Source organism: Loxodonta africana, chromosome 3 (genome assembly GCF_030014295.1).
Source record: "Loxodonta africana isolate mLoxAfr1 chromosome 3, mLoxAfr1.hap2, whole genome shotgun sequence".
NCBI lineage: Eukaryota > Metazoa > Chordata > Mammalia > Proboscidea > Elephantidae > Loxodonta > Loxodonta africana.
The window spans coordinates 1,256,455-1,280,573 of record NC_087344.1 but is presented as its reverse complement, the minus strand read 5'-3'; the positions used below and the strand labels follow the sequence as shown (position 1 = coordinate 1,280,573).

At 55.6% G+C, this 24,119-nt stretch overlaps 1 protein-coding gene across 1 annotated transcript; it reads right to left on the bottom strand.

Annotated features, from left to right (window-relative positions):
• Nucleotides 1-723: 723 nt before the first annotated feature.
• On the bottom strand, nt 724-13,814 carry PLK5 (polo like kinase 5 (inactive)). The gene is given in 15 exon segments (XM_064280111.1): nt 724-909; nt 2,070-2,180; nt 6,092-6,142; nt 6,145-6,248; nt 8,560-8,637; nt 8,829-8,913; nt 9,431-9,507; nt 9,769-9,895; nt 10,031-10,229; nt 10,995-11,090; nt 11,186-11,273; nt 11,365-11,494; nt 12,301-12,417; nt 12,592-12,705; nt 13,707-13,814. Coding segments are annotated over 15 exon segments (1,671 nt in total).
• Nucleotides 13,815-24,119: the final 10,305 nt, after the last annotated feature.

Here is a 24,119-nt window from a genome sequence, read left to right as displayed (position 1 = left end):
TAGGGTGTTGAGTACGGTCCCTGGCCTCCACCCACTCGATGCCAGTAGTACATCACAGTGTGACACCCACACACATCTCCAGACATGACCCAGTGTCTCCGGAGGGCAGAATCACTCCCACCGAGAACCACTGCCTTAAAGAATAAGACCACTTTTAAAACAAAACTACACAAAGTTACACACTTTAAAAACTTAACAGTAGTTTCTTAAGTATCAACAAATGTCCCTTTGCTCACATCTTCACAGATGCCTCCCGTATACACACGCCCCCACACAGATGTATTTTTTGGACAGATGGGAACAGTATATATTTTTTCAGTGGCCCCTACATCACAAGCCACTTGCACCCTTATCACGATAAGGTCTCTGGTGCTCACAAGAAAGGCCAACCACAGGGTATGGAGCCAAGATTTCTTTAATGAAAAACAAACAAGGCAAGACAAAAACCTGGGTTGAACAGTCATGCCGCAAGGCAAGGACCCCGCCCCCCATGCTCCCTGCATGTCCCCCAAGGACACCCGCTCTGGGGAAGCCACAGGGAGAGAAATGGTGCCTGGGTCCCTGGCACCGTCAGACAGAGGTCCACTCTGACCCTCAGGATCAGACAGGGGTCCAGTCTGACCCTCAGGATCAGGCAGGGCTCCAGTCTGACCCTCAGGATCAGGCAGGGGTCCACTCTGACCCTCAGGATCACATAAAGGTCCACGCTGACCCTCAGGGCCACTAGATGCTCTGAAGCATGCGGAGAGCATGGTGAAGGCGCTGGCGGGTAGCTGGGGCACAGCCATGGCTCCGCAGGATGCCCAGTGGGTAGGAGGTGCCAGGCCGGCCCTGTTCCAAGAGGGTGAGCACCAAGTTCTCACCCTCACCACTCAGCACCAGCCGAGCCTGCTCACCACTGCAGCAGACCTGCCGAAGGGTGAGAGTTGAGGTTGAGGGAACGAGCCACCCCCAGGCTGCCCCCAGTCCTGGGCCTTCAGGGGGAAGGATTGGAGGGCCCTGGACTGTGAGCTGGGTCTGTATGCCGGCCCCACCTATAAGTGCTTAGAGTCCAGAGCCAAGAGCTCAACTCTACAGAAGGGGAAACTGAGACTCAGATGAAGACCCCCACCCACAGCCACCCCGTGTGACCCCCATATTAATGCAGTAACTCTGCGGCCTTGGGGAAATCGCTCTCCTTCTCTGAGTGGTGTTATTGGTGCAGTCCAGTGGATTCTGACTCCTAGTGACCCCCTGTGACACAGTAGAGCTGTCCCGTAGGGTTTCCTAGACTGTAGTCATTACTGAGGGAGCCCTGGGGGTGCAGTGGTTAAGCACTCTGCTGCTAACAAAAAGGTCAGTTTGAACCCACCCAGCAGCTCTGCAGGAGAAAGACCTGGCCACCTGCTTCCGTCCTAGGAAACCCTATGGGGCTGTTCTACTCTGTCCTACAGGGTCACTAGGAGTCAGAATCAACCTGACACCAAGGGATCAATCTTTACGGAAGTCGATTGCCAGGATTTTCTTCCACAGCAAGGCTGGGTGCGTTCCTACCACCGACCTTTGAGTTAGCACGCTAACTCTTAGCCGTTGTGTCACCAGGGTATCTCTCTGAGTATTAAACTCCCCAATTCCCAAGCAGAGCCTCTGCAAGTCTTTCTCCCTAACTCATGGCCACCCTGGCCCAGCTCAGGTCAAGCGTACAGCCAGACACCACACCCTAGTTCAAACGTAGGTTTTTACTTTGACTGCAGAAAAGGACAGTGTTTTATAAGGTTGCATTCGAAATACGTTTCAGGACTGGTTGGGTTTCTTGGAAACCCTCAGAGCTGCTTAGGAAACATCGAACCTAAAAATGATTTTCCACCAAAATGACAGGCGCTATATTTAACCACACGGGAAGAGCAGTGAAAATGGCATTTTGCTGTTATTTCAACATGTTTTCGTTTGGGTTTGGCGGGCCTGGGTTTCGGAGTCAACACTTTTTTTCTTTTTCAGGAAGCTCGGGGCTCCTAGAGCTTCTGAAAAGCTGCCACGCTATGATCCAATCCGAGGGGGACGCGGCAGCCCCCACCCCGCTGTCCCCTCACCTGCACCGTCCCGTTACTGAAGAGGAGCATCGAGGCCTGACCAAACACCAGGAAACTCAGGAGGCAGAGGCTGGGCCCGGCAGGCGGCGTGGGTCCAGGCAGGGCCCCGTCCTGTGGGCAGACACAGCCACGCGGGGGTCAGGGCCACGGGTGTCACCAGCCGCCCAGCCCCACCCGCCCCGCCAGCCTCACCTCCCACAGCCGCTGCTGCAGGTAACGGCTGAAGAGACGGAGGACGGCTAACTTGGCACCCAGCGCACCAGGCACGTCCCTCAGCGTGAACGTCTCCAGTTTCCTGCGGTCGGATGCGTAGCAGACCTGGCTGGAGAGAGAGCCCAGCGGGCAGCGTCAGCTGCAGGGCTCTGTCCCCGGGCTCCCATGCTCACGGACACCGTCCCGCCCAGCTCCGTCCACTCAGACCTTGTCTTAAAGAGCAGCTGCCCTCTGATCGCCTGTGACGACTGAATTACGTGCCTTCAAATATGTATCTGAGGCCCCGGGTGGTGCAGACGGCTATGTGCTCCACTGCTAACTGAAAGGTTGGCAGTTCAAACCCACCCAGCGGTGCCTCAGAAGACAGGCCTGGCGACCTACTTCTGAAAGGTCACAGGCTTGAAAACCCCATGGCGCAGTTCTACTCCACACGCATGGGATGGCCACGAGTCAGAATCGATTTGACGGCACCTACAAAATATGTACTGATGCCCTGGCCCCCGTGCCTGTAAATATGACCCTGTTTGGAAATAGGGTTTTCCTTCTGCTGTGTTAACGAGATTAATGCAGTGTAGGGCGGATCCTAAACCTAACCCATTCTGAGTTCTCAAAAGAGCAGACCAGGCGCAGAGACACACACGGAGGCGGGGGGAACAGACGCCATGTGAAGACCCGTCTACAAACCAGGGAACCCGTGGGGTTACCAACAAAGAAGGCCCCCGTCCCTCCGCACAGCCAGTGCCCCGAATTCCGACTGCTGTTGTTACTTGCCGTCTAGTCAATTCCAACTGGTGGTCACCCCATGTGTGCAGAGTAGAACTGCCCCTTAAGGTTTCCATGGCTGAAACGACGTATTGCTTTGGGCAGATCAGCTGCAAAAAGGCTCTTCAAAGTGTTAACAAGCAAAGATGTTGCTCTGAGGACTAAGCTGCTCCCGAACCAAGCCCTAGTGTTTTCAGTAGCATCATATGCGCGCAAAAGCTGGATAATGAGTAAGCAAGACGGAAGAAGCATTGACCCCTTTGAATTAGGGTGTTGCAAACAAGACTGAATACAGCATGGACTGCCAGAAGAACACGGAGCCCTGGAGGCGCAGTGGTTAAGAGCTCTGCTGCTAACCAAAAGGTGGGCAGTTCAAATCCACCAGCCACTCCTTGTAAACTATATTGGGCAGTTCTACTCTGTCTTAGAGGGTCACTATGAGTTGAAATTGATGACAACATATTTAGCCAGAGGAATGAACACATCCGTCTTGGAAGAAGTACAGCCAGAACGCTCCTTAGAATCGAGGATGGCGAGACTTTGTCTCACATAATTTGATGGAATATCAACTGAGATGTTTCAACAAACAGATGCAGCTCTGGAGGTGTTCACTTGTCTATGCCAAGAAATATGGAAGACAGCTTCCTGGCCAACTGACTGGAAGAGATCCATATTTATGCCTATTCCAGAGAAAGGTGATCCAACCAAATGTGGAAATTATAGAACGATATCATTAATATCGCACGCAAGCAAAATTCTGCTGAAGATCATTCAAAACCGGCTGCAGCGGTATATCGACAGGGAACTGCCAGAAATTCAGGCTGGTTTCAGGAGAGGACGTGGAACCAGGGATATCATTGCTGATGTCAGATGGATCCTGGCTGAAAGCAGAGAATACCGGAAGGATGTTTACCTGTGTTTTATTGACTATGCAAAGGCATTCGACTGTGTGGATCATAACAAATTATGGATAACACTGCGAAGAATGGGAATTCCAGGACACTTAACTGTGCTCAGGAGGAACCTTTACATAGATGAAGAGGTGGTTGTTCAGACAGAACAAGGGGATATTGATTGTTTTAAAGTCAGGAAAGGTGTGTGTCAGGGTTGTATCCATTCACCATACCTATTCAATCTGTATGCTGAGCAAATAATCCGAGAAGCTGGACTATATGAAGAAGAACGGGGCATCAGGATTGGAGAAAGACTCACTAACAACCTGCGTTATGCAGATGACACAGCCTTGCTTGCTGAAAGCAAAGAGGACTTGAAGCACTTACTAATGAAGATCAAAGACCACAGCCTTCAGTATGGATTGCACCTCAAAATAAAGAAAACAAAAATCCTCACAGCTGGACCAGTGAGCAACATCATGGTAAACAGAGAAAAGATTGAAGTTGTCAAGGATTTCGTTTTACTTGGGTCCACAATCAACACGTACGGAAGCAGTAGTCAAGAAATCAAAAGACGCATTGCATTGGGTAAATCTGCTGCAAAGGACCTCTTTAAAGTGTTGAAGAGCAAAGATGTCACCCTGAAGACTAAGGTGCGCCTGACCCAAGCCATGATATTTTCAATCGCAGCACATGCATGTGAAAACTGGACAATGAATAAGGAAGACCGAAGAAGAGTTGACGCTTTTGAATTATGGTGTTGGCGAAGAATATTGAATATACCACGGACTGCCAGAAGAATGAATAAATTTGGTCTTGGAAGAAGTACAACCAGAGTGGTCCTTAGAAGCAAGGATGGCAAGACTGCATCTTACATACTTTGGACATGTTGTCAGGAGGGATCAGTCCCTGGAGAAGGACATCATGCTTGGCAAAGTACAGGGTCAGCGGAAGAGATGAAGACCCTCAACAAGATGGATTGACACAGTGGCTGCAATAATGGACTCGAGCATAACAATGATTTTAAGGATGGTGCAGGACTGGGCAGTGTCTCGTTCTGTGGTACCTAGGGTAGCTATGAGTCAGAACCGGCTCAACGGCACCTAACAACAACAACTCAGTGAGATGGACCGACACAGTGGCTTCAACAGTAGGCTCAAGCATAACGATTGTGAGGATGGTACAGGACTGGGCAGTGTTTCGTTCTGTTGTATATGGGGTCACTATGAGTCAGAACCGGCTCAACCGCACCTAACAACCACCACCACCTTTCGGAAGCAGATCACCAGGTCTGTCTTCCAACGTGTCTTTGGGTGGATTCAAACAGCCAACCTTTCAGCTAGTAAGCAAGTGCTTAACCGTTTGCTCCACCCGGCGACTTCTGGCCTCCAAAACTGTGAGAAACTAAATACCTGTTCTTGAAAGCCGCCCACTCATGGTCTATTTTGTTACAGCAGTCCTAGGGAACTATGACACCCCCTTGTCCCCTCCCCCCCGCTTGAATCTGACCCATGGAGCCAGCCCTTGACTCAGCGTCTCCTCTGAGACTTCTCTGCCCGTCAACCTCAGCATGTCCATACTGGGGTCTCGATCAGCCCCAAGCCACCCTTCTGGCATCTTCCTATCTCGGCTGATGGTGGCTCCATCCTTCCCACCTTCAAATAAAGTCCAGAATCCAGCCCCTCCCAGCCCTCTATGGCCACCACTGTGACCCTCCAGTGGCCTGCAGGGACTATAACGTCAAGTCCTCCTGTCTTTCCTCGCTTACTCCAGCTTTCTCACTGTACCTCAAACCTGCCAGCCTCAGTCCTGCTTCAGGGCCTTTGCACATGTTGTTCCCTGTGGCTGCAATGCTGCGCCTGATGGCCTCCTTCTTGTCATCCATGTCTTGCCTGAATGTCACCTCCTCCAAGAGGCCTTCCCCAATCATGCTATCAAGAGTCGCCTCTCCTCCCTCCCTGCCACCTCACCTTCTTCACGTTCCTTCAGAAAAGTGCTACCTGAAATCAACTTAGTCATTCATTTGTTTAGCATTGTCTCCTCCACCAGGCAGTGTAGGTGCACACAGTCGGTGCTTACTAAATAGCTGAGGAATGAAGGAAGGAAGGTGAAGGGACAGCCCGCCTCCCAGGGGACAGGAGCCTCACTACTTACCCCCCTGGGGGGCGCAGGGCCATGTGGGTGCCGTCTCGGAGCAGGACCCCACTGCCCCCGTCCGACAGCTGGTAGCCGAAGCCGTACTTGCTGGAGTATTCCACCCACTTGGGGGCCCAGAGAAGGGGCCGCTGCTCTCCTGGAGGGTCCTGTGTGGCTGGGCACAAAGATGAGGTAAGCTGAGCTGCAGGTGGGGGGCCTGGCGGCCCGGGCAGGGACTATTGTCAGTTTGATCCCATATAACCCCCCAAAAAACAAACCCGTTCCAAGGCTTGGTGGCTTTAATAGTGGGACTGCAGGCCGAGGGGATAATGAAAGGAGCCCAAGAAACAAACAACCAGCCCTCCTCACCTTTCAGGAAAGTACTGGGGACCCTGGGATTACAAGCTGCTTCTGGAATGCTTGTCACGCTATAAGGCTTTGTTTAATTTTTATTAAAAAAGGATTTTGATCCAAAGGGGGAAAATTCAGTACAAAATTTGAAGTTCTCACGGAATCCAGACCTTCTGGAGCCACGGAGTTTCAATGAACCCCTGAAACTATTGCCCTGAGGTCATCTTTAAACCTTAAAGCAAAACTACCCCCTGAAGTCTTCTTTAAACCAAACAATAGTTTAGCTTATTTTCATGGTCTTTTAAGGACTATCTATATGGGATCAGGGGAAACCCCGACGGTGGAGTCATTAAAAGCAACGGCTGCTAAGCAAAAGCTCACCAGTTGGAGTCCATACTGGACTCCTTGGAAACCCTATGGGCACTTCTACTTTGTCCTATAGGGTCACTATGAGTTGGAATCCACTCAACGGCAACAGGTACATGGGATCAGGAGCACTGGTGGGGCAGTGGTTAAGAGCTACGGCGAGCCAAGGCTGCTAACCAAAAGGTCAGCAGTTCGAATTCACCAGCTGCTCCTTGGCAACCCTACAGGGCGGTTCTACTCTGTCCTATAGGGTCACTGTGAGTCAGAATTGACTCGACAGCAAGGCGTTTGTTTTTTTTGGTGGTTATATGAGGTCAAATTGACAACAGGAACTCGAAAGCTGAGATAGGAAGCTTGGGGGCAGTGAGTGTATGTTAGTGGGGGAGGGACAATTGAGAAGGAGGGTGAGAACGGTCACAGCTTAAAGGACATAATCGATGTCACTGAATTGTATGTGCAGAAACTGTCAAAGGGGGTGTGTTTTGCTGTGTGTATTTTCAACAACAATAAAATAAAAAATGTATTAAAATTTAAAAGATGACATGAAAATAAATAAAAAGTGATCAGTGCAATGTGGAATCCCCGGAACAGAAAAAGGACATTGGTGGAAAACCAGGTGATATTGAATAAAGTCCCCGCGTCAGTTTCTCCGCCTTGACAAACACCATGGTGACAGAAGATGCTTGCAGGAGGGGACACTGGGTGAGGGGTAGGCAGGCACTCTCTGCATGATCTTTGCCACTTTTCTGCAAGTCTAAAATGATTTTTTAATGGTTATTAAAAATTGGAAAAAAAGGGTGGCTCCAGGGAAACTTTAAAATGTGGGGCCTTTCTTGGGCTCCACAGGCGGGGGAGGCTGGAAAAGAAGGGAGATGGGCCGACGTGATATAGAAAAGGCTTGAAGGGAGGACAGCGGACCTGGTCTGCAGTTCAGGGCTCCCTCTCTGCGGAGTCCTGGTGGCGCCGTGGTTAAGAGCTTTGCTGCTAACCAAAAGGCTGGCAGCTCAAATCTACCAACTGCTCCTTGGAAACCCTACGGAGCAGCTCTGCTCTGTTCTATAGGGTCACTACGAGTCGGAATTGACTTGATGGGAACAGGTTTCTTTTTTATGGTTTCTCCATGGGGGTTGGGGCAGGACATTGTGGGCTGGTGGAGGTTTGGGGTCCTGGGACTCAGGGACGGGGGCTTGGTGTTGGCCAAAGTCCAATGTTGCATTTCCTCCCTCAGTTCCTCTCTGGCTCTCAAACGGGACAGGATTAAGGGCTTGAGAGACCCAGGCCCTAAGGAACTGATTGTGCCCTTAAGACACCTCACAACACGTCACCCGAAATAAAGATAACGGTTGTTGTTGGGTGCCATCGAGTCGATTTTCAACTCATAGCGGCCCCGCGGGACAGAGCAGAGCTGCCTCATAGGGTCCCCTGGGCTGCAATCTTTATGGCAGCAGATCACCAGGTCTCCCTCCCACGGAGCACTTCACTGTTGCGCCACCTGGGCTCCTTACGGTCATTGTAAGATATGTGTGAAAGGACCTCACAAAGTCCCAGACGGCGCACAATGACCACCTCCATCACTATGATTACAGGTGGGGAAACTGAGGCACAGAAGGGTCCGAGTGCCCTGAGGCCTCTTTCTTCTCATTCCGCCGCCTTTCTGCCCCCCCAGGGGAGCCCCAGGAATGCCTGGGAAGGGCCCGGATGGGGATGGGGGCAACATTCCCGGGACATTAAGAGAGAGGAGGCCTCTGTGGGCTGGATGGGGCTCCTACCTGGGGGGGCAGCGTCCAGGCAGAGCAGCAGGCCCTGGATGGCTGCCTCCACCTCTGGCCGCCAGCTCCCCTCAGACCCTGGGGAGACAGATAGGTGGGGAGACACGCGGGGAAGGGGGCAGACAGGCCTGGCTCCTGCCAGCTGCCCGTGTCTGTCCAGGGAAATGCTACTTTCGGCCCAGAAGGATTCCTTACGGCACTCCCATTTTACAGGTGGGAAAACTGAGGCCAGAAGAGCTGTGGCTCTTGAAAGGCAGAGATCTGCTCACCCTCAGGGTCACTCCTGAGGGTCCCTTGGGTAAGCAGGCAGATGGGAACCTCGGGGCAGGGAGCCCCTCTCTCAGACAGGGAGGCCTGCAAAGAGAGCAGAGAGGTGAGGGGCCGCCCAGCTCCCTGGGAGAGGCCTGAGGTGGGTGAGGGGCCCCAAACACCCTGCAGCCCCTCCAGGAGACACCCTGCCCTCTCCCTCACCCAGCCCTGCCCTGAGCCGACTCAGCATACAGGCGGACCGGCTTCCACTGGGATGTAACCTCAGAAAGCCTCAAAGGCATACAGTAGACATTCAATAAGTGTGCATGGAATGAAGAAGTAGATGGAATTACGGTGGTGGGATCCGGCCCTTGGGAAACCCCCAGGCCAGGGGCACAGAGCTGGACACAAATGGGTCCCACCCCCATGGGTGGTGGGTCAGAGGATGGGGTCCAGAGCTGGGGACCCAGAAGAGGTGGACCTCAGTCCAGAGGTGTAGGGAAGCCTGTGTGTGGAGGGGGTTTGGAGGTGGTCAGGGCAAACCCCCAGGGCTCTTGGGAGAGGGATGCCCTGGGTACACCTGTCCAGATCTGTGCATGTGCCCCCAGCCCCGGCTCTTCACCTCACTGCTCCAGTCCATGGAGTCAGGCTCCGGACCCTCTTCTCCTGGTCCTGGGGTCTCTTTGGGAGTGAAGGGGCCTGGGGAAGGCGCGAGGACATGTGGGGGGCAGGTCTGGACCCCACATCCACCTCTGCCATGGGTGTGGAGACATTGTGGAGCAGGTGGGGGGTCTGGCCAGGTGTGTGAGGGCTGGGACAGGTGTCAGGCAGGTAGAAGCAGGTGAGAGGTATGGGCAGGTGAGGGAAGCTGTAGGCAGATGTGGGGCAGGCGTGGGCAGTGAGAGCAAGTGCTGGGGGTGCAGGCGGAGGTGGGCAGGTATGGGCAGGTAGGGTACTCACAGGGTGGCCGGCACTGAGTCAGCAGCAGCTGGCCCACCTTCCGGAAAAGCCTGCCCAGGGGCTGGGGGATGGCAAAGATGGGGGTGCTGTGGCAGGAGTGAGGGGGCAGCCGGTCTGGAGTGAAACCCTTCAGAAGGAGCGTCAGGGTCAGTACCAGGCTCAGGTCACCTGCTCCCAGCCCCTGCACCTGAAACACCTGGGTGCTTCGCTCCTTCCTGAAGAAAATATCACGACCAGGCCACATGGCACAGGGACTGCCCACCTGTGTGAAGAAATCATCCTGCAGCACCTGGTCAAGGCTGGGCCGCTCCGCTGGGTTGGGCGCCAGGAGGCGGGCTATGAGGCTGCGAGCGTCGGGCGACAGATGTGTGGGTTCAGGGTAGCGGCCCTCACGGATGTTTTGGTACATCTCTGACAGTGGTGCTGCCGTGAACGGCGGGGATCCGGTCAGCACCATGTACCTGGGTGGGGTGCAGGGGGCAGAAACCTGGGTGCCTGCTTGCATCTGTCCTGGGCATTGTCCAGGGTTTACTTGCACCTGCCTGTGCACACCTGGCCATACCTACCCACACAGCCCCGCCCCGCTCAGGGATACCAGCACCTGTCTACACAACTGTCTGCTCCTGTCCCATATCTGCATACACCTTTCCAGTTTTATTTCTACATGCGCACACCTGCCCCACTTCTGTATGTTCCTGACCATTGTACATAATCCCACATGCCCTGACCTCCCTGTGAAACTCCCACCTGCCCACATCTACACTCACCTGAGCACACCTGTCCTCCCTCATACACATCCCCACATCCGCCCTATTCTCACTTGCATGGTTGAATGATGGAAGGTGCGTGTTCCCCCTCCCCACACCTGCACACACCTGCCTACATCTGTTCTGTGTATGCTCACACCTGTCCACCCCCTCATTCAGCCTTCCATGTACACGCTTAATGGAGCCCTGGTGGCACAGTGGTTAAGAGCTGGGCTGCTAACCAAAAGGTCAGCAGTTCGAATCTACCAGTCTCTCCTTGGAAACCCTACGGGGCAGTTCTACCCTCTGCTATAGGGTCGCTATGAGTCAGAATTGACTCAGTGGCAACAGGTTTAGTTTTGGCACATACTTACACCTGCCTTGACTTGCCTGTATGTGCTCCCACCTGCCCATACCTGGCTCCACCTGGGCAGTCCTGCCCACTGTCCCCAGACCCAGGGATCCTGGGGAACCACTCACATGATGCAGCCCAGAGCCCAGATGTCCGACTGGCAGGAGTGCCCATTCCTAGAGACCACCTCAGGGGCCAGGAAGTTTGGAGTCCCGCAGAGCACTCTGAGAGAGGGAGAGTGGGGCTGGGCCCCCTTGTCAGACTCAGAGTCTCATCTGTGCCCACCCAGAGGGACTTCTCAGAGTCTCCCCAGTCTCACCTGTGGCAGCGGCCCCCCGGCCCCACCTTGGCGGCCAGCCCTAGGTCTCCTATCTTCACCTCCATGTTCTTGTTCAGAAAGAAGTTACCTGCCGGTGGGAGGTAGGAATGGGGGTTGGGGGTGATGGTGAAGCCTTGCTCCTGCTCCCCTCCCCCAAGGGTCCCCTCCATGGCACTCACTGAGCTTCAGGTCCCGGTGCACAATGCGCCGCTGGTGCAGATAATGCAGGCCGCTGACCAGACCCCGCAGATAATAGCGCACCTCAGGCTCTGTCAGGGTCTGCCGGGCCTTCAGCACATGGGCCAAGGACTGCAGGTAACGGGCACAGGTGAGCTCAGGTAATGGGTACAGGTGAGCTCAGAGCAGGTGGGTACTGTAAGTTCAAGGGGCCCAAGAAGGCAAAGGTAAGTTCGACTTGGCCAAGCTAGGCATGGCAGATGTGGGATGGACACAAACGAGCACAGGTGAGCTCAGGTGGACATAGGTGAGCATGGGTAAGTTCAGATGAGCCCAAGTAGAAACACAGGAGTTCAGATGGGCACAAAATGGCCACAGGCGAGTTTGAAAATGACCATATGATCACAGGTGAACACAGAATGGGCATAAGCTGGGCACAAGTGACACAGGTAGCTCAGGAGTACTTAAGTGGACAAAGTAAGTTCAAGGCATCTATGAAGACACAACTAAGTTCAACTGGGCCAATGTGGGCAAGGCTGAGTGTGGGGTGAGCACGGATCAACACAGGTGAGCACAAGTAAGCTCAGGTCGGCACAGGTGAGCATGGATGAGTTCAGGTGGGTCCAAGTAGAAACAAACAAGTTAAGACAACCACAGCATAAGATGGGCACGGGTAGAGACAGGCGATCTCAGGTGTGCCTAGATGAATCAAGTGCCTAGGTGGACACAGGTGAGTGAAAGATGGGCACAGATGGGTATTTGTGGGCATAGGAAGCACTGATGACCAGACACTGGTAGAGGTCCCATAATGGGCATATGGACACAGTAGAAACAGGTAAGTACAGGTGGACACAGATGGGCACAGTAGACATGGAGTGGCCACTGCCTGCTCCTTCTCCTTCTCACTTCCCCTCACCCACAGCTCTCCCCCAGGGCACCTGGCGGCTGCAGTACTCCAGCACCATGTACACGTGGTCGCAGTCAGCGAAGTGTCCATGGAAGGCCACAATGTTGCGGTGTCGCAGATGGCTGTGCAGAGCGATCTCACGCTCCACCTGTGGGCATGGCCTCCACGTGTGCACACCCGCCAGTGGACGTGCCCCGAGGGCACACACCCCAGGATTCATGTCAACAGGCGTACACTCTCCCCCCACACACAAAGGGCAGGAACCACTCTGGGGACCCGCTTTGGGTGTGGGGCTTCTCGGGATGTGGATGGGGGCTTGTACCTTCCCTCCTGGAGGCAGCCGCCCAGCCCCGCCCCCACCACGTGGCACCACCTTGAGGGCAAAGACAGCGCTGGTGGACATGTCTGTTAGCTTGTAGCAGCGGCTGAAGGCACCCTGTGGGGAAGGGGATTAGCCCACTCAGTGGACAAGCGGACACAAGTGTGCAGACAGGTGGCCTGAGCAGGGCAGAGGCACGAGGCTGCCAGGGAACCAGGTGTGGCCAGGTCCCTTCACACACACCTGTCACTGGATACACTTTGAGAAACGTGGACACACAGCTCATACCCTCATACCTGGACACACAGCATAGACACAACACAAAGACACAACACAGACACATACTACAACACATGCGTGGACACACAACACATGGACACACAATGCAGGACACACAACACACAGACACACAACGCAGGACACAACACATGGACACAATGCAGGACACACAACATGACACATGAACACACAATGCAGGTCACACAAAATACATAATATGACACACAGATACACAATACAGACACACAACACAAACATGAACACACAATGCAGAATACACAACACAAGATACACAACGCACAGGCACACAACACATGGACGCACAACACAAGATACACAATACAACACACAGATACACAACACAGAGACACACAACACAACACATGAACACAATGCAGGACACACAAGATACACAACACAACACATGGACACACAGCACAACACAGGATACACAACACAGCACACGGACACACAGAGGGCACAGAGATTTATAACACACTGAGACACACAACATATCAGACACACACCTGAACACACAAAACCACGCATCACACACCTGGAGACACCACACAGCACTGAGTCACACAGGAAGGCACCAAGACCCATCACACCCCTGGCCACTCAACCCCTGGACACACAGCACAACACTCCAGACGCCGTTCCCGCCACAGGATCCGCGCCACGGACTCTGACCCCCAGACCCCGAACTCTCGGGGGAGACCCCTAACTCGCCAGGACCCAAGCCCGGCGCCCAGACAAAACCGCGCGTCCTGCGCCCCGCGCCGCCCGATTGCGCGCGCCCCAGACGGGGACCCGGACCCGGGGAGGGTGCCCCCCACCTTGCCGATCAGCTTCCCGCGCCGGTAGACGCGACCCGAGCCCGGGTCGCGAAGGAAGGAGGCCACCAGCTGGCGGCTCCTGCGCCGCCGCCGCAGCCCGGGCTCCATCGCGCCCTGGGGACTGGCGCTGGCGCAGCCTCGGCAGACCCCGCGCCCGCGCCACCGCGGCTCTGGGGACCGCCGACACCGGGGTGCGTCTCATTGGCCGCAGGGGCAGGGAAAGGCGGAGTCCGGGCGCTCCTGGGTTGGCCCGCGGCGGGAGGGGGCCGGTGCGTGGGGGACGCGTGGGCGTGCTGGGACGCAGGGCGGCAGGGAGGCCGGGGACAGGGATAGCTCCCTAGGGCTGGGAACTGTTGGAGCGCCCATTTTACCGAGCAGGAAACTGAGCCCCAGAAGGATCCATCCGCATCGCCGGCCTTTCCCACGGTGCGCACGGGACGCGTGTCTGTTCTTCCTGAACGTGTGTGTCTGTGTTCCTGCTGCTGGCTTTGTGTGCCTTCCTGTGTGGCAGTGTGCCGTGTTGTGGCTCCAGGTGTGTGTTGTGTGGCTTTGTGTGTCCGGGTGTGTGTGCCTGAAGGTGCTGTGTGTCTAGGGCGTTATCCATCTCTGTGTCCTGGGTCCTGCCTGATAATGTGAGACTTGAGCCCAATGGCTCTGGGGAGCTATGGCAGGATTTAGAGGAGGAGAGAAGCCGGGGCTAGTGGATGTGAAGCCTGGGACAGGGACAGGGCTGAGGTCTGGCGAGACTGATGGGCTGACACTGGGGTTTGGGACTGGGGGCACAGGGCGGCCAGAGATGGGGTATGAGGGACAGTTTGATGAGAAGATATTGGACCGGTTTGGACCCCCTTGGGTGCCATGGGAGGCATCCCTGAGCCCTTGTCATGCCCCGCACTCAGCTCTAACCCCTTTCCTTGCTTTCTCCCAGTTCAGCCTTTCTTCAACCCTGGGACCCTGGAACAGTCTTGCCCCCATTTTACAGGTGAGCACACTGAGGCTCAGAGAGGTTAAATCGCTTACCCAGCCAGGAAGGGACACCGGCAGGATTTGAATCCAGGCGGCTGTCTGTGCTTGCGAGGCATTAATCCCCAAACATTACATAACTCCATGAGTGGGGCGGGGTTAGCAGGGCTCTGTGTGGCTGGAATCAGCCTTCGGAATTTTCCAGAGAACAGATTTTCGTATCGGGCCGGCCACACCACCAGGGGACAGAAAACACCCTCTGAGTTGTTGTGGGCCTGCCTGATGTGGTTCGTCAAGTTGGGGTGCCCAGAGCATAGGGGGCCCCTCAGGGAGCCCCAGTGTGTGTGGTAGAGCAGGACTCCACCACTTTCCTAGGGGTCTAGCCAAGGATTCCAGGCCAGCAGGGCTAGGGGCCAGCTGGCTGTGGCCCGAGTCCCCTGCTAATGAGAACCAGGTGCAGCATACCGGAAGGTGGGCAGCTCAGGGGAATGGGGGAGCCTCAGCCGTGTCATCACTGTCACCCCGGAATCCACAAGGGGAGAGAGCCAGTTCCCTCTGGAGACCGTAAATCCATCCACGTGCATTAATTCAGGTACTCACGAAGCATCTACTGTGTGCAGAGCCTGTGCTGGGCTCAATATGCCCAAGACAGACCCTGCCTGGCCCTCAAAAAATGACAAAGGTTTAAGGGACTACAAGGAGATCATCCGAGACTTCACCACATTGGGGGTCAAGGAAGGCTCCTGGAAGCCCTGTCCGTGAGGTAGGTAAGGCCGGAGAAGGCACATGAAAGCACAGGATTGCCAGGCTGCAGGTGACTGGGTCCCAGCTGGAGCCCTTGACCCCGGCCCCCCGATGCAGTCCCCAAGACACCCCACCCCAGCAGCCCCGGGAGAGGTGCCAGGCGGAGCCCTCGTGCTGAGGCGGGCACTGAGCTGCCCAAACACCCAGCAGAGGAGAAGTCAGAAGACGCTGGCCCTGCGCCTTGAAGCTGGGTCAGCTGATGCCTTCTGCCCAGGGACCAGCTCTCTCCCAGGCTCCCTTGGCCTCTCCTTCCCGCCCACTGTATTTTCTGGCTGAGCCACCACTGTGGAACCAGGAGGGCTCCTTGTCCTGGCCAGCATCCCTCTGAGCTGGCACCCGTTCCCCAGCCTGCCTGAGCCCCTCTGACCAGTTGCCCCCAGTGCCCGCCTGCCCCTGCCTCCCTGCCTGCCCCAGCCTGGCCTCAGGGGCTTCCAGGGGCAGCTGGGGATGGGCCACCCCATGCCGCACCTTCTCTCCAAAGGCCTGGGACAGCTTTGGCTTCAGGTGAACCCACCCCTCTGTCCCATCCTGGTTCTCCCCAGAAACACTTCCTGAAGCCCCTCTTGTCCTTGTTCTCATCCTCCTCTCCATCTTCCTCATTCATTTGTTAACACATTTACCTAATGAGCGCCAGACACTGGGGGGCAACTAACAGACCAAATGGTGAGCGGTGGAGAGGGTGACATCCTGGAGGGGAGAGGGGAACAGGAAACACGCAGTCGGAAATAAAGGCCGGAAGGCCAGGAGGGGCGAGGGCTTCGGTGCCAAAGAAAGTGGAGTAACATACCAATAAACACAACGTGGCCCGTCGTAGAAGGGAACGTGGTTTAGCCATAAAAAGGAGTGAAGCTCTGACACATGCTGCACCGTGGATGAACCCCCAAAACGTGCTGCTGAGCGAAATAAGTCAGACACGAAAGGCCATACATGGCGTGATTCCATTTCTGTGAAATGTCCAGAAGAGGCAAACCCAGAGGCAGATTGGGGATCAGTGGTTGGCAGGGGCTGGGGGTAGGGAGTGACTGCGACGGGGGGGGGTTTCTGTGTGGGATGGGGAGAATGTTCTGGAATTAGACAGCGGTGATGGTTGCACAACATTGTGTATATACTAAAAACCATGAGCTGTACACTCTAAAGTAGCTGATTTTATGTCATGTGAACGTCACCTCAATTCAAACAAAACAAAAGGAAGGAGAGTGAGGTGCCACAGGGGTCGGGGGGACCTCTCAGAGATGTGACCCACCCAAGGGGTGATGTCCCAGTTTGGGGCTGCGGACTCGAGGGACCCGTGCATTGGAAGGGGGTTCAGGGCTTGGGTTCAAGAACGGGGGAGGGAGACTCAGGCATTCATCTGTCCTGGAACCCTTAATTCTACAATGAAAGCAAGCTGACAATCCCAGTAAAACAGAAAAAATGTATACATATACATCACAAGATTGCCCACTTCCCAGAAAACACAGCTTCTAGGGTTTATTGATATCCCCATTTCATTGTTACTGTTACTTGATGTCAGGTCGGTTCACCCCCATTTTACAGAGGGGAAAACTGAGGCATGGGTTGCATGGTGAGCCCAGGATTGCAGCCCTGGAAAAGGGCAGGGCAGCGTTCAGCAGCAGCCTGACCCTCCTGTTCCGGCCCCTCCCCAGGGCTCCCCAGGCTGGGTGGTGGCAGGCTGGAGCTGCTGCTGGGCCATGGTCCCCCCACGCCCCCCACAACCCAGTCCCTAGATGGTATTTTCCCTTCCCATCTCCACTTTCTTGCTGACCTAACTCGCCAGACTCAGCAGATTCCCCAGGAGGTGAGCTGGGCAGCTTGGCTTAAAATACCTGCTGCAGGCAGAGGGATGGCCAATGAGCCAGCTCTGGCAGACTCCCGGGAGACCTCGGGAGGCTCACGGGGCTGGGCGCCGTTCCTTCTGGAAGGTGCCAGGCGGGGTGGGGGGCATCCCAGGCTGGGGAGACGTGACTCAGCCCACATCTGCGCTCCTGGCCTTTCAAACATGGTAGACATCCACATGTCTGCCCCGTGAGCCTTCAGCCTGACCATTCCAGTCTCGGGAGACCAGCGGGCTCGTGAACAGAGGGGCAGGAGGGATCCCCACTGCCACCTGTGCCCCAGAAAGCCCATGACTCTGGTGCCCAAAACCAGAGCCATCTGAAATTGGGCGCCCAGGTTCTCCATGCTCCCACCTCCCTCAGGACCAAATCTTGTCCTTGTTTCTCTCTGCCTCTCTGTGCTGGCCCATGTGGGCTCCTTCTAGAAGATTCCTCCTCTCCTGTCACCCAGGACACCCCCTCTCCAGGTTTCCTCCCACCTTTCTGGTCATATCTCAGTTCTCCTTCAAATTTCCTCCTCCTTCTCCAGGTGGAGAGGGCCTTGTCCCCTCCTCCCTTCCTTCCTCCCCAGCCCACACCCCTGCTGACATGGTCCAGACCTTTAGCACCAACCGTGGTCTTGGGTCTTTAACTTGGCTCCAGAGGGACACCAAAGTGAGCTGCTTGTCTCTCTTACCCAGTCTCAGCCCTCCCACAGTGCAGAGCCTGAAGCAAGGGTTTGGTGCGGAGCGTTGGTTTGGAGAGCAGAAGAGCTGGGGAGAGAGTCAGGTAGGAGCTGGTTACCACTACAGGCACCTGGGACTAAGCCTATTGGGGACCCTCTGAGGAACCGAGTAGAACATCCCTCAGAATTGCCTGCCCAAGATGAAAATGAAGGGACATTGACTCCCTGGCTCTTGTCCCCCAATGGCTCCCGTAGGTGGTCCACTGTCAGTGCCAGCAGGAGGGGGCTGTGTCCTCTCCCCTGCAGACTCAGCATTGACTTCCACGCAGGGAAATTGATTGTCTCTGGCTCCGCGCGACATGCTGTGGGGGCCTTGGAACCTGCAGATTCTGCGATTTTGTCTGTGTGGGTCTTTTTGCTAATTACAAGAGGAGTCACTCACTGTCATGTGGGCTCCTGGATGGGCTCCTGGGACAGAAAGGGAACATTAGTGGAAAGACTGGTGACGTGGAATAAAGTCTGGACTCAGTCCAGAGTAACATGCCCACATGGGTTTCTTAGTTGTGGCAAGTGTACCTTGTGTTGTAAGGTGTCACCAGGAGGGGCAGGGTATGAGTCACCTGTAGCAGCTGTAACACCACACACTGACAGGCTCAAAGCCACACATGCTCATGACCTCACAGTTCTGGGGGTCCAGAGTCCAAAACGGGTCTCATGGGGCTGAAACCTGGTTGTCGGCTAGTTCCTTCCGGAGGCTCCAGGGGAGAATTGTCTCCAGACTTTTCCAGCTACTAGAGGCCCCTGGTTCCTTGGACCTTGGCCCCTTCCTACGTCTTCAGAGCCAGCAGCGAGCATCTTCCAGTCTCTCTCTCTCTCTGCTTCCATCCTCACATCTCCTCCTCTGACTCTGACCCTCCTGCCTCCCTCTTTGAGGACCCTGTGATCACATGGGCCACCTGGGTGATCCAGGATCATCTCCCATCTCCAGACCCTTCACTTCATCCATCTGCAGGGATGTCTTTGGGGTCGTTATTTCGTCTGCCACGAAGGATATATGGGAGCTCTCTGTTACGGATTGAGTTAGGTCCTCCCAAAGTACATGTTATAAATTCTAAGCTCTATGCCTATAATCCCGGTTGGGAATGGGTTGTTTTTGTTACATTAATGAGGTGGAATTTGTGTAGGTTGTATCTTGACTCAGTCTCTTTCGAGATATAAAAGAAATTGAACAAGCAAGAGAGAAAAGCAGAGATGGGGGAAGAGAGTTGCCAACCCACATGAAGCTCGCCCAGGAGCAGAAGCTCACGCAGACTAGGACCTTCCTCCAGAGCCAACAGAGAGAGAAAGCCTTCCCCTAGAGACAGCACCCTGAATTTGGACTTCTAGCCTGCTAAAATGTGAGAAAGTAAATTTCTGTTCATCAAAGCCACCCGCTTGTGGTATTTCTGTTACGGCAGCACTAGATAACTAAGACACTCTCTGTAGTATCTTTGCAACTTTTCTGTAATCCAAAATAATGTTTATTAAAAAAAAAAAAAGAAATGGACACTCATTACAAGAAATTCAAACAGCACCTATGAGGTAATAACTCTAAGTTACCCATAACTCTCCCCAGGGTCATCGTGAGCGGCGTTTGGTGTTTATTTCTCCCCATTTCCTGACTAAGTTTATACTAACAAATATACTTTTTTTTTTTTTTTACATAAATGGCATATTTATCTTAGTCATCTAGTGCTGCTATAACAGAAATACCACAAGTGGGCGGCTTTAACAAACAGAAATTTATTCTCTCACAGTCTTGGAGTCTAGAAGTCCGAATTCAGGGCGCCAGCTCCAGGGGAAGGCTTTCTGTCTCTATTTGCTCTTGGGGAAGGTCCTTGTCATTCATCTTTCCTTGGTCTAGGAGCTTCTCAGCACAGGGACCCGGGGTGCAAAGGATGTGCTATTGTCCTGGCTCTTGTTTCTTGGTGGTATGAGGTCCCCTGTCTCTCTGCTCACTTCTGTCTTTTATATCTCAAAAGAGATTGACTCAAAACACAGACTACCCCTGCAGTTTGAGTCCTGCCTCATTAACATAACTGCAGTAATCCGCATTTACATCATAGAGGCAGGATTTACAACACAGAGGAAAATCACGTCAGGTAACAAAATGGTGGATCGTCACACAATACTGAGAATCACGGTCTAAGCTGACACACATTTTGAGGGGACACAAGTCAATTCATAGCAATATTATACATAATCATCCTTTTTTTTTTTTTTTTTTTTACCTAAAGAGGTACCACGTCTAAAAAATCTTTCTAAATTCTCCCCTGTTCCCCAGCTTCTCCCTGCAACCCCCATAGCCTTACAGAGCCCCCACCACCTTCCTGGCCTTGACGCCAGCGCCCTGCCTCTTGTTCTTTCTGCTCTATTCCCATTGGGCATCTGCCTGGTCCTCACCCTAGGCACCCAGCTGAGGGCTGTGAGGGTGAGCTGAAGGAGGCCCTTGTAGAATTCACATTTCCTACACAGGAAGTAGAAACTGCCCTGGGGGAGGAGGGAATAATGGAAGGGAAGTTGTTCTCATTAGTCAGTGCTCTTTGGTTAGAAGTAACAGAAACTCAAACTTGCTAACGTTAAAAAAAAAAAAAAGGTAGATGACTTCAGGTGTGGCTTGATCCGGGGGTCAGACAACCTCAGAAATCTGCCAGTTTCCACCTCCTGCCCTTTGTGTTGACATCTCCTGGGGGAGGGCAGCCCTTCCCAGGGTGGCAAAGGAAACGCCAGGGGTCCCAGCTCACACCCTGCCTGGTAAGCAACCCCAGAAAGCAGAGAGAACCTTTCCCCCAAATGCTCCAGCTCAAATCCCAGGGCAGACTCTCATTGGCCCACTTGGGTCACATGTCCGTCCCCAAGCCAGTCGCCACAGCCCTGGTTCCTATGGGGCGATCCTGCTGTGGCGGGACTCCAGATACAGCCCCTCCCACACTCATGCCCGAAGACAGCTGGGCAGCCCCAGAGATCTGGGGTTCTGGGGTGCAGGTGGTGACAGGACCCCTCCCACCCTCTTTACTCAGGGACCGCAAGATCTCTCATGGGATTTTCTTAAGCAGGAGACTGGCTGAGCCACATCCAATCAAACATGTGTTCACTTGGCCCCATCCCGCCCTGGCCTGCCTCATGGAGGAGGTCCTGGCTGAAGCCCAGGGTAGGAGGGACCCTGATGACCCCTGGGCTGGGCCCAGGCTCAGGCAAAGGGAAGGAGCAGAGCTGAGAATGAGCTCCTGGGGAGTCACGGCCAGGCGCTGACGCAGCAGCCTCCCCTCCACCTACACAGGCATGTATCTTGAGCTGTGCCTCCAGGGAATCTGCTAAGTCCAGGCAAATTACCTCTAGAGGAGGAGGCTGGACCAGAGGGGAAACAAAGGCTGTGGGGATGGGGTCAGGCAGGGTGGGGGTGGGCCCAGGGCTGGGCACCTCTCCCTCCTCCCCTACAATCCCTCTAGTGTTCGGCCCCCATGCAGTGCCTACTCTATGCACTCCCTGCAGGGCACAGTACTTTCTGTATGGACTCTGCACAGCACAGTGCCTGCTGTATACCCTCCATGCAGGGTGCAGAACCTGCTGTATATGCTTCCTGCTGGGCGAAGTCCCTGCTGTATACCCTCCCTACAGGACATGGTGCCTGCTGTATACCCATCCTGCAGGCCAAAGTGCCTACTGTATACTCTGCCTACAGGATAGAGTGCCTACTGTCTGCACTTTCTCCAGGGCACAGTGCCTGCTGTATGCATTCCCTGTAGGACACCATGGGCTGGGGCACATCTGAGGGGTAGGCTTGTGCACTCTGCAGAGCCCCCAGCCGAGCCTGGGTGATTTTTATCCCCCCTGCCCCAGGCCCCACCCTGAGATGGGTGTGGGCGAGTGTGTGGACTGGCTCCCGCCATGTCCCTTCTGCCATCCTCAGTGAACTGTCTCTCTAGTCAGCCCCCCAGGTCATCAGCTCCCCCATCTCTGACCACCGGTCCCCCATCCATCCTCACCTCGCCCACCTCTCTGTGACTGCCGACACAGTCCACCCCACCCTTTTGGAAGCCCATCCCCTGGAGGCCTCTGAGCACCCACCCACACTCACCGACTTCCCCCCGGCCCTGGCCTCTGACAGATGCTTCAGGCTCAGCCCCGCTCTGTCTACACTAGCTACACCTCATCCACCATGAGAAACACCACCCGTGTGCCGAGGACACCAGCGTCACCTTCTGCAGCAGACTAGGCCCTGGGCTCCAGGCTCAGGTAACCCACCCTCTGCTCGGCAACCTTGGTGTCCCACAGAAGTGGCCACCAGGGTCCCCTCCACCCACTCTCCCCAGCCTGACCTTCTCAGTAAAGGGGGCACATTCTTTCACTCAGAGGCTACCTCCCAGGTGGATCTGCCAGCACGTTTTTCTGCCTCCACTCCCAAACAGGGCTCCTTGCCTCACCCACACCCCTGGGACACCCTTCAGCCTCCTTCCTACTTTCCTGGCTCCCCTCCTGCCCCCCAAAAGCCAGAGGAGACTTTTCCAAATTTCAAAGTAACCCAGGCAACTCCCAGCTTTACTGCCCTCTCTCTGACCTCATCTCCTCTGCCCCAACCCCTAGGCCCTTTGCTCCAGCCACCCAGACCTTCTGACTCTTCCTCTAGTCCACAAAGCTTATTCCAGCCTCAGGGTCTTTGCACTTGCTGTTCCCTTTGCTGCCCCCCTCTTGTGTCCGTCACCTTCTCAGTGAGGACCCTCACTGAAGCCCTACCCCCATCCGCGGGGTCTGGGCTGTTTCCTCCGTTAAGAGGTGGGACTACACCCCAGCAGGGGTCAGCCTCCGCCACTGGCTTGTGATTGGCTGGTTGTTCACAGCTGTAAGGAGCCCTAGTAAAAAAGTAGGTGTCAATAAATGTTGAATGAATGAATGAGTGAATGGTTTTGGTTAGTCCTGTGCGGAGGAGCTCCAGGCAGGTGGGCAGACAGAGCTGGACCCAGCAATCCCTCCCTTCACCACTGCCCATGGTCAGGACTCAGGAGAGGCAAGGTGGACTTCCTGGAGGAGGAAGCAAGTTGAGCCTGGGCTAAGCCCTGGGGCAGAAGAGCAGCCGGGGAGGGGTGGTGTCCTCTCCACCCACCTGGCCCTCAGTGCCCCCATCCCCGCAGCCTGGCCGCCAGGGGGTGCCGTGGGGCAACAGCAAGGGACTGGGGTAGAGGACCGGTGAACAGAGAGCACCTGCTGCGTCCCTGCGTGAGCGGGAGTGCGTGCAGACCTCGGCTGGGAAAGGGTGGGGTGGCGGGGAGCCCTAGGGTCACCCTGTTGTCTCCGGTCCGCGCAAACAGCTGAGGTCTGGCTGGGAGGTCCGCAGTGGAAATGGGGAAACTCGGGTCGGAGGGGGTGGGGCCACCACCGGGAAGGAGAGGGCTGCCTGGACCCGGGTCTGGCTCCGAAGCCTCTCGCAGCCCAGGGGCCCGGCAGGGAGGGCGGGAGGAGGGGTGGGGCGGGCGCGTCTTCGGGTGACAGCAGCGCCCGGGAATGCGCCGCCCGGGAATGGGCTCCCCGCCCCTTGCGCCAAGCCCCCTGGTTCTGTTTCTCCCTGGTGCCCTGAGGCCTTCGTCTGGGGCGGCTGGGACCTTGGGCGGGCACCCCTGCCATCTGAAGCCAGGGGTCCGGGCTTCCCCGTCACTGAGGAGGGCGACCCTGGGGCAGGGCTGGGTGGGGAGACGGATCACGGGACCCCAGCTGGGACGCGCTCCAGGCGTCTGCGGGGAGCGGGCAGCGCCCCGGACACCCGGAACCGGGCAGGGCGACCTCGGTGCGAGCACATTCCCGGGCCCTGAGCACCGCGCCCAGAATAGCAGCCCCAGCGGCGCTCCCCCTCCCCAGCTGCGCCCCGCCCTGGGCTTTCCAAGGGCACCCGGACCCTGACGTCCGAACACCAGACCGCGGCGCTGGGAGGCTAGAGAGCCCGCCGGGCAGGCAGTCCCCTGCCGCAGATCCGTGCGGAGGCGCGGGACGGCCGCGCGGGGGCGCACGGGGCCGAGGCCCCTCTGGACCCCGGCCTGGGCGGGCCCCAGGAGGCCCGGTGGGAGGGACCCGCACCGGGTTCCCCCCGCCCCTCACCTCGGGCCCCGACGCTTCCTT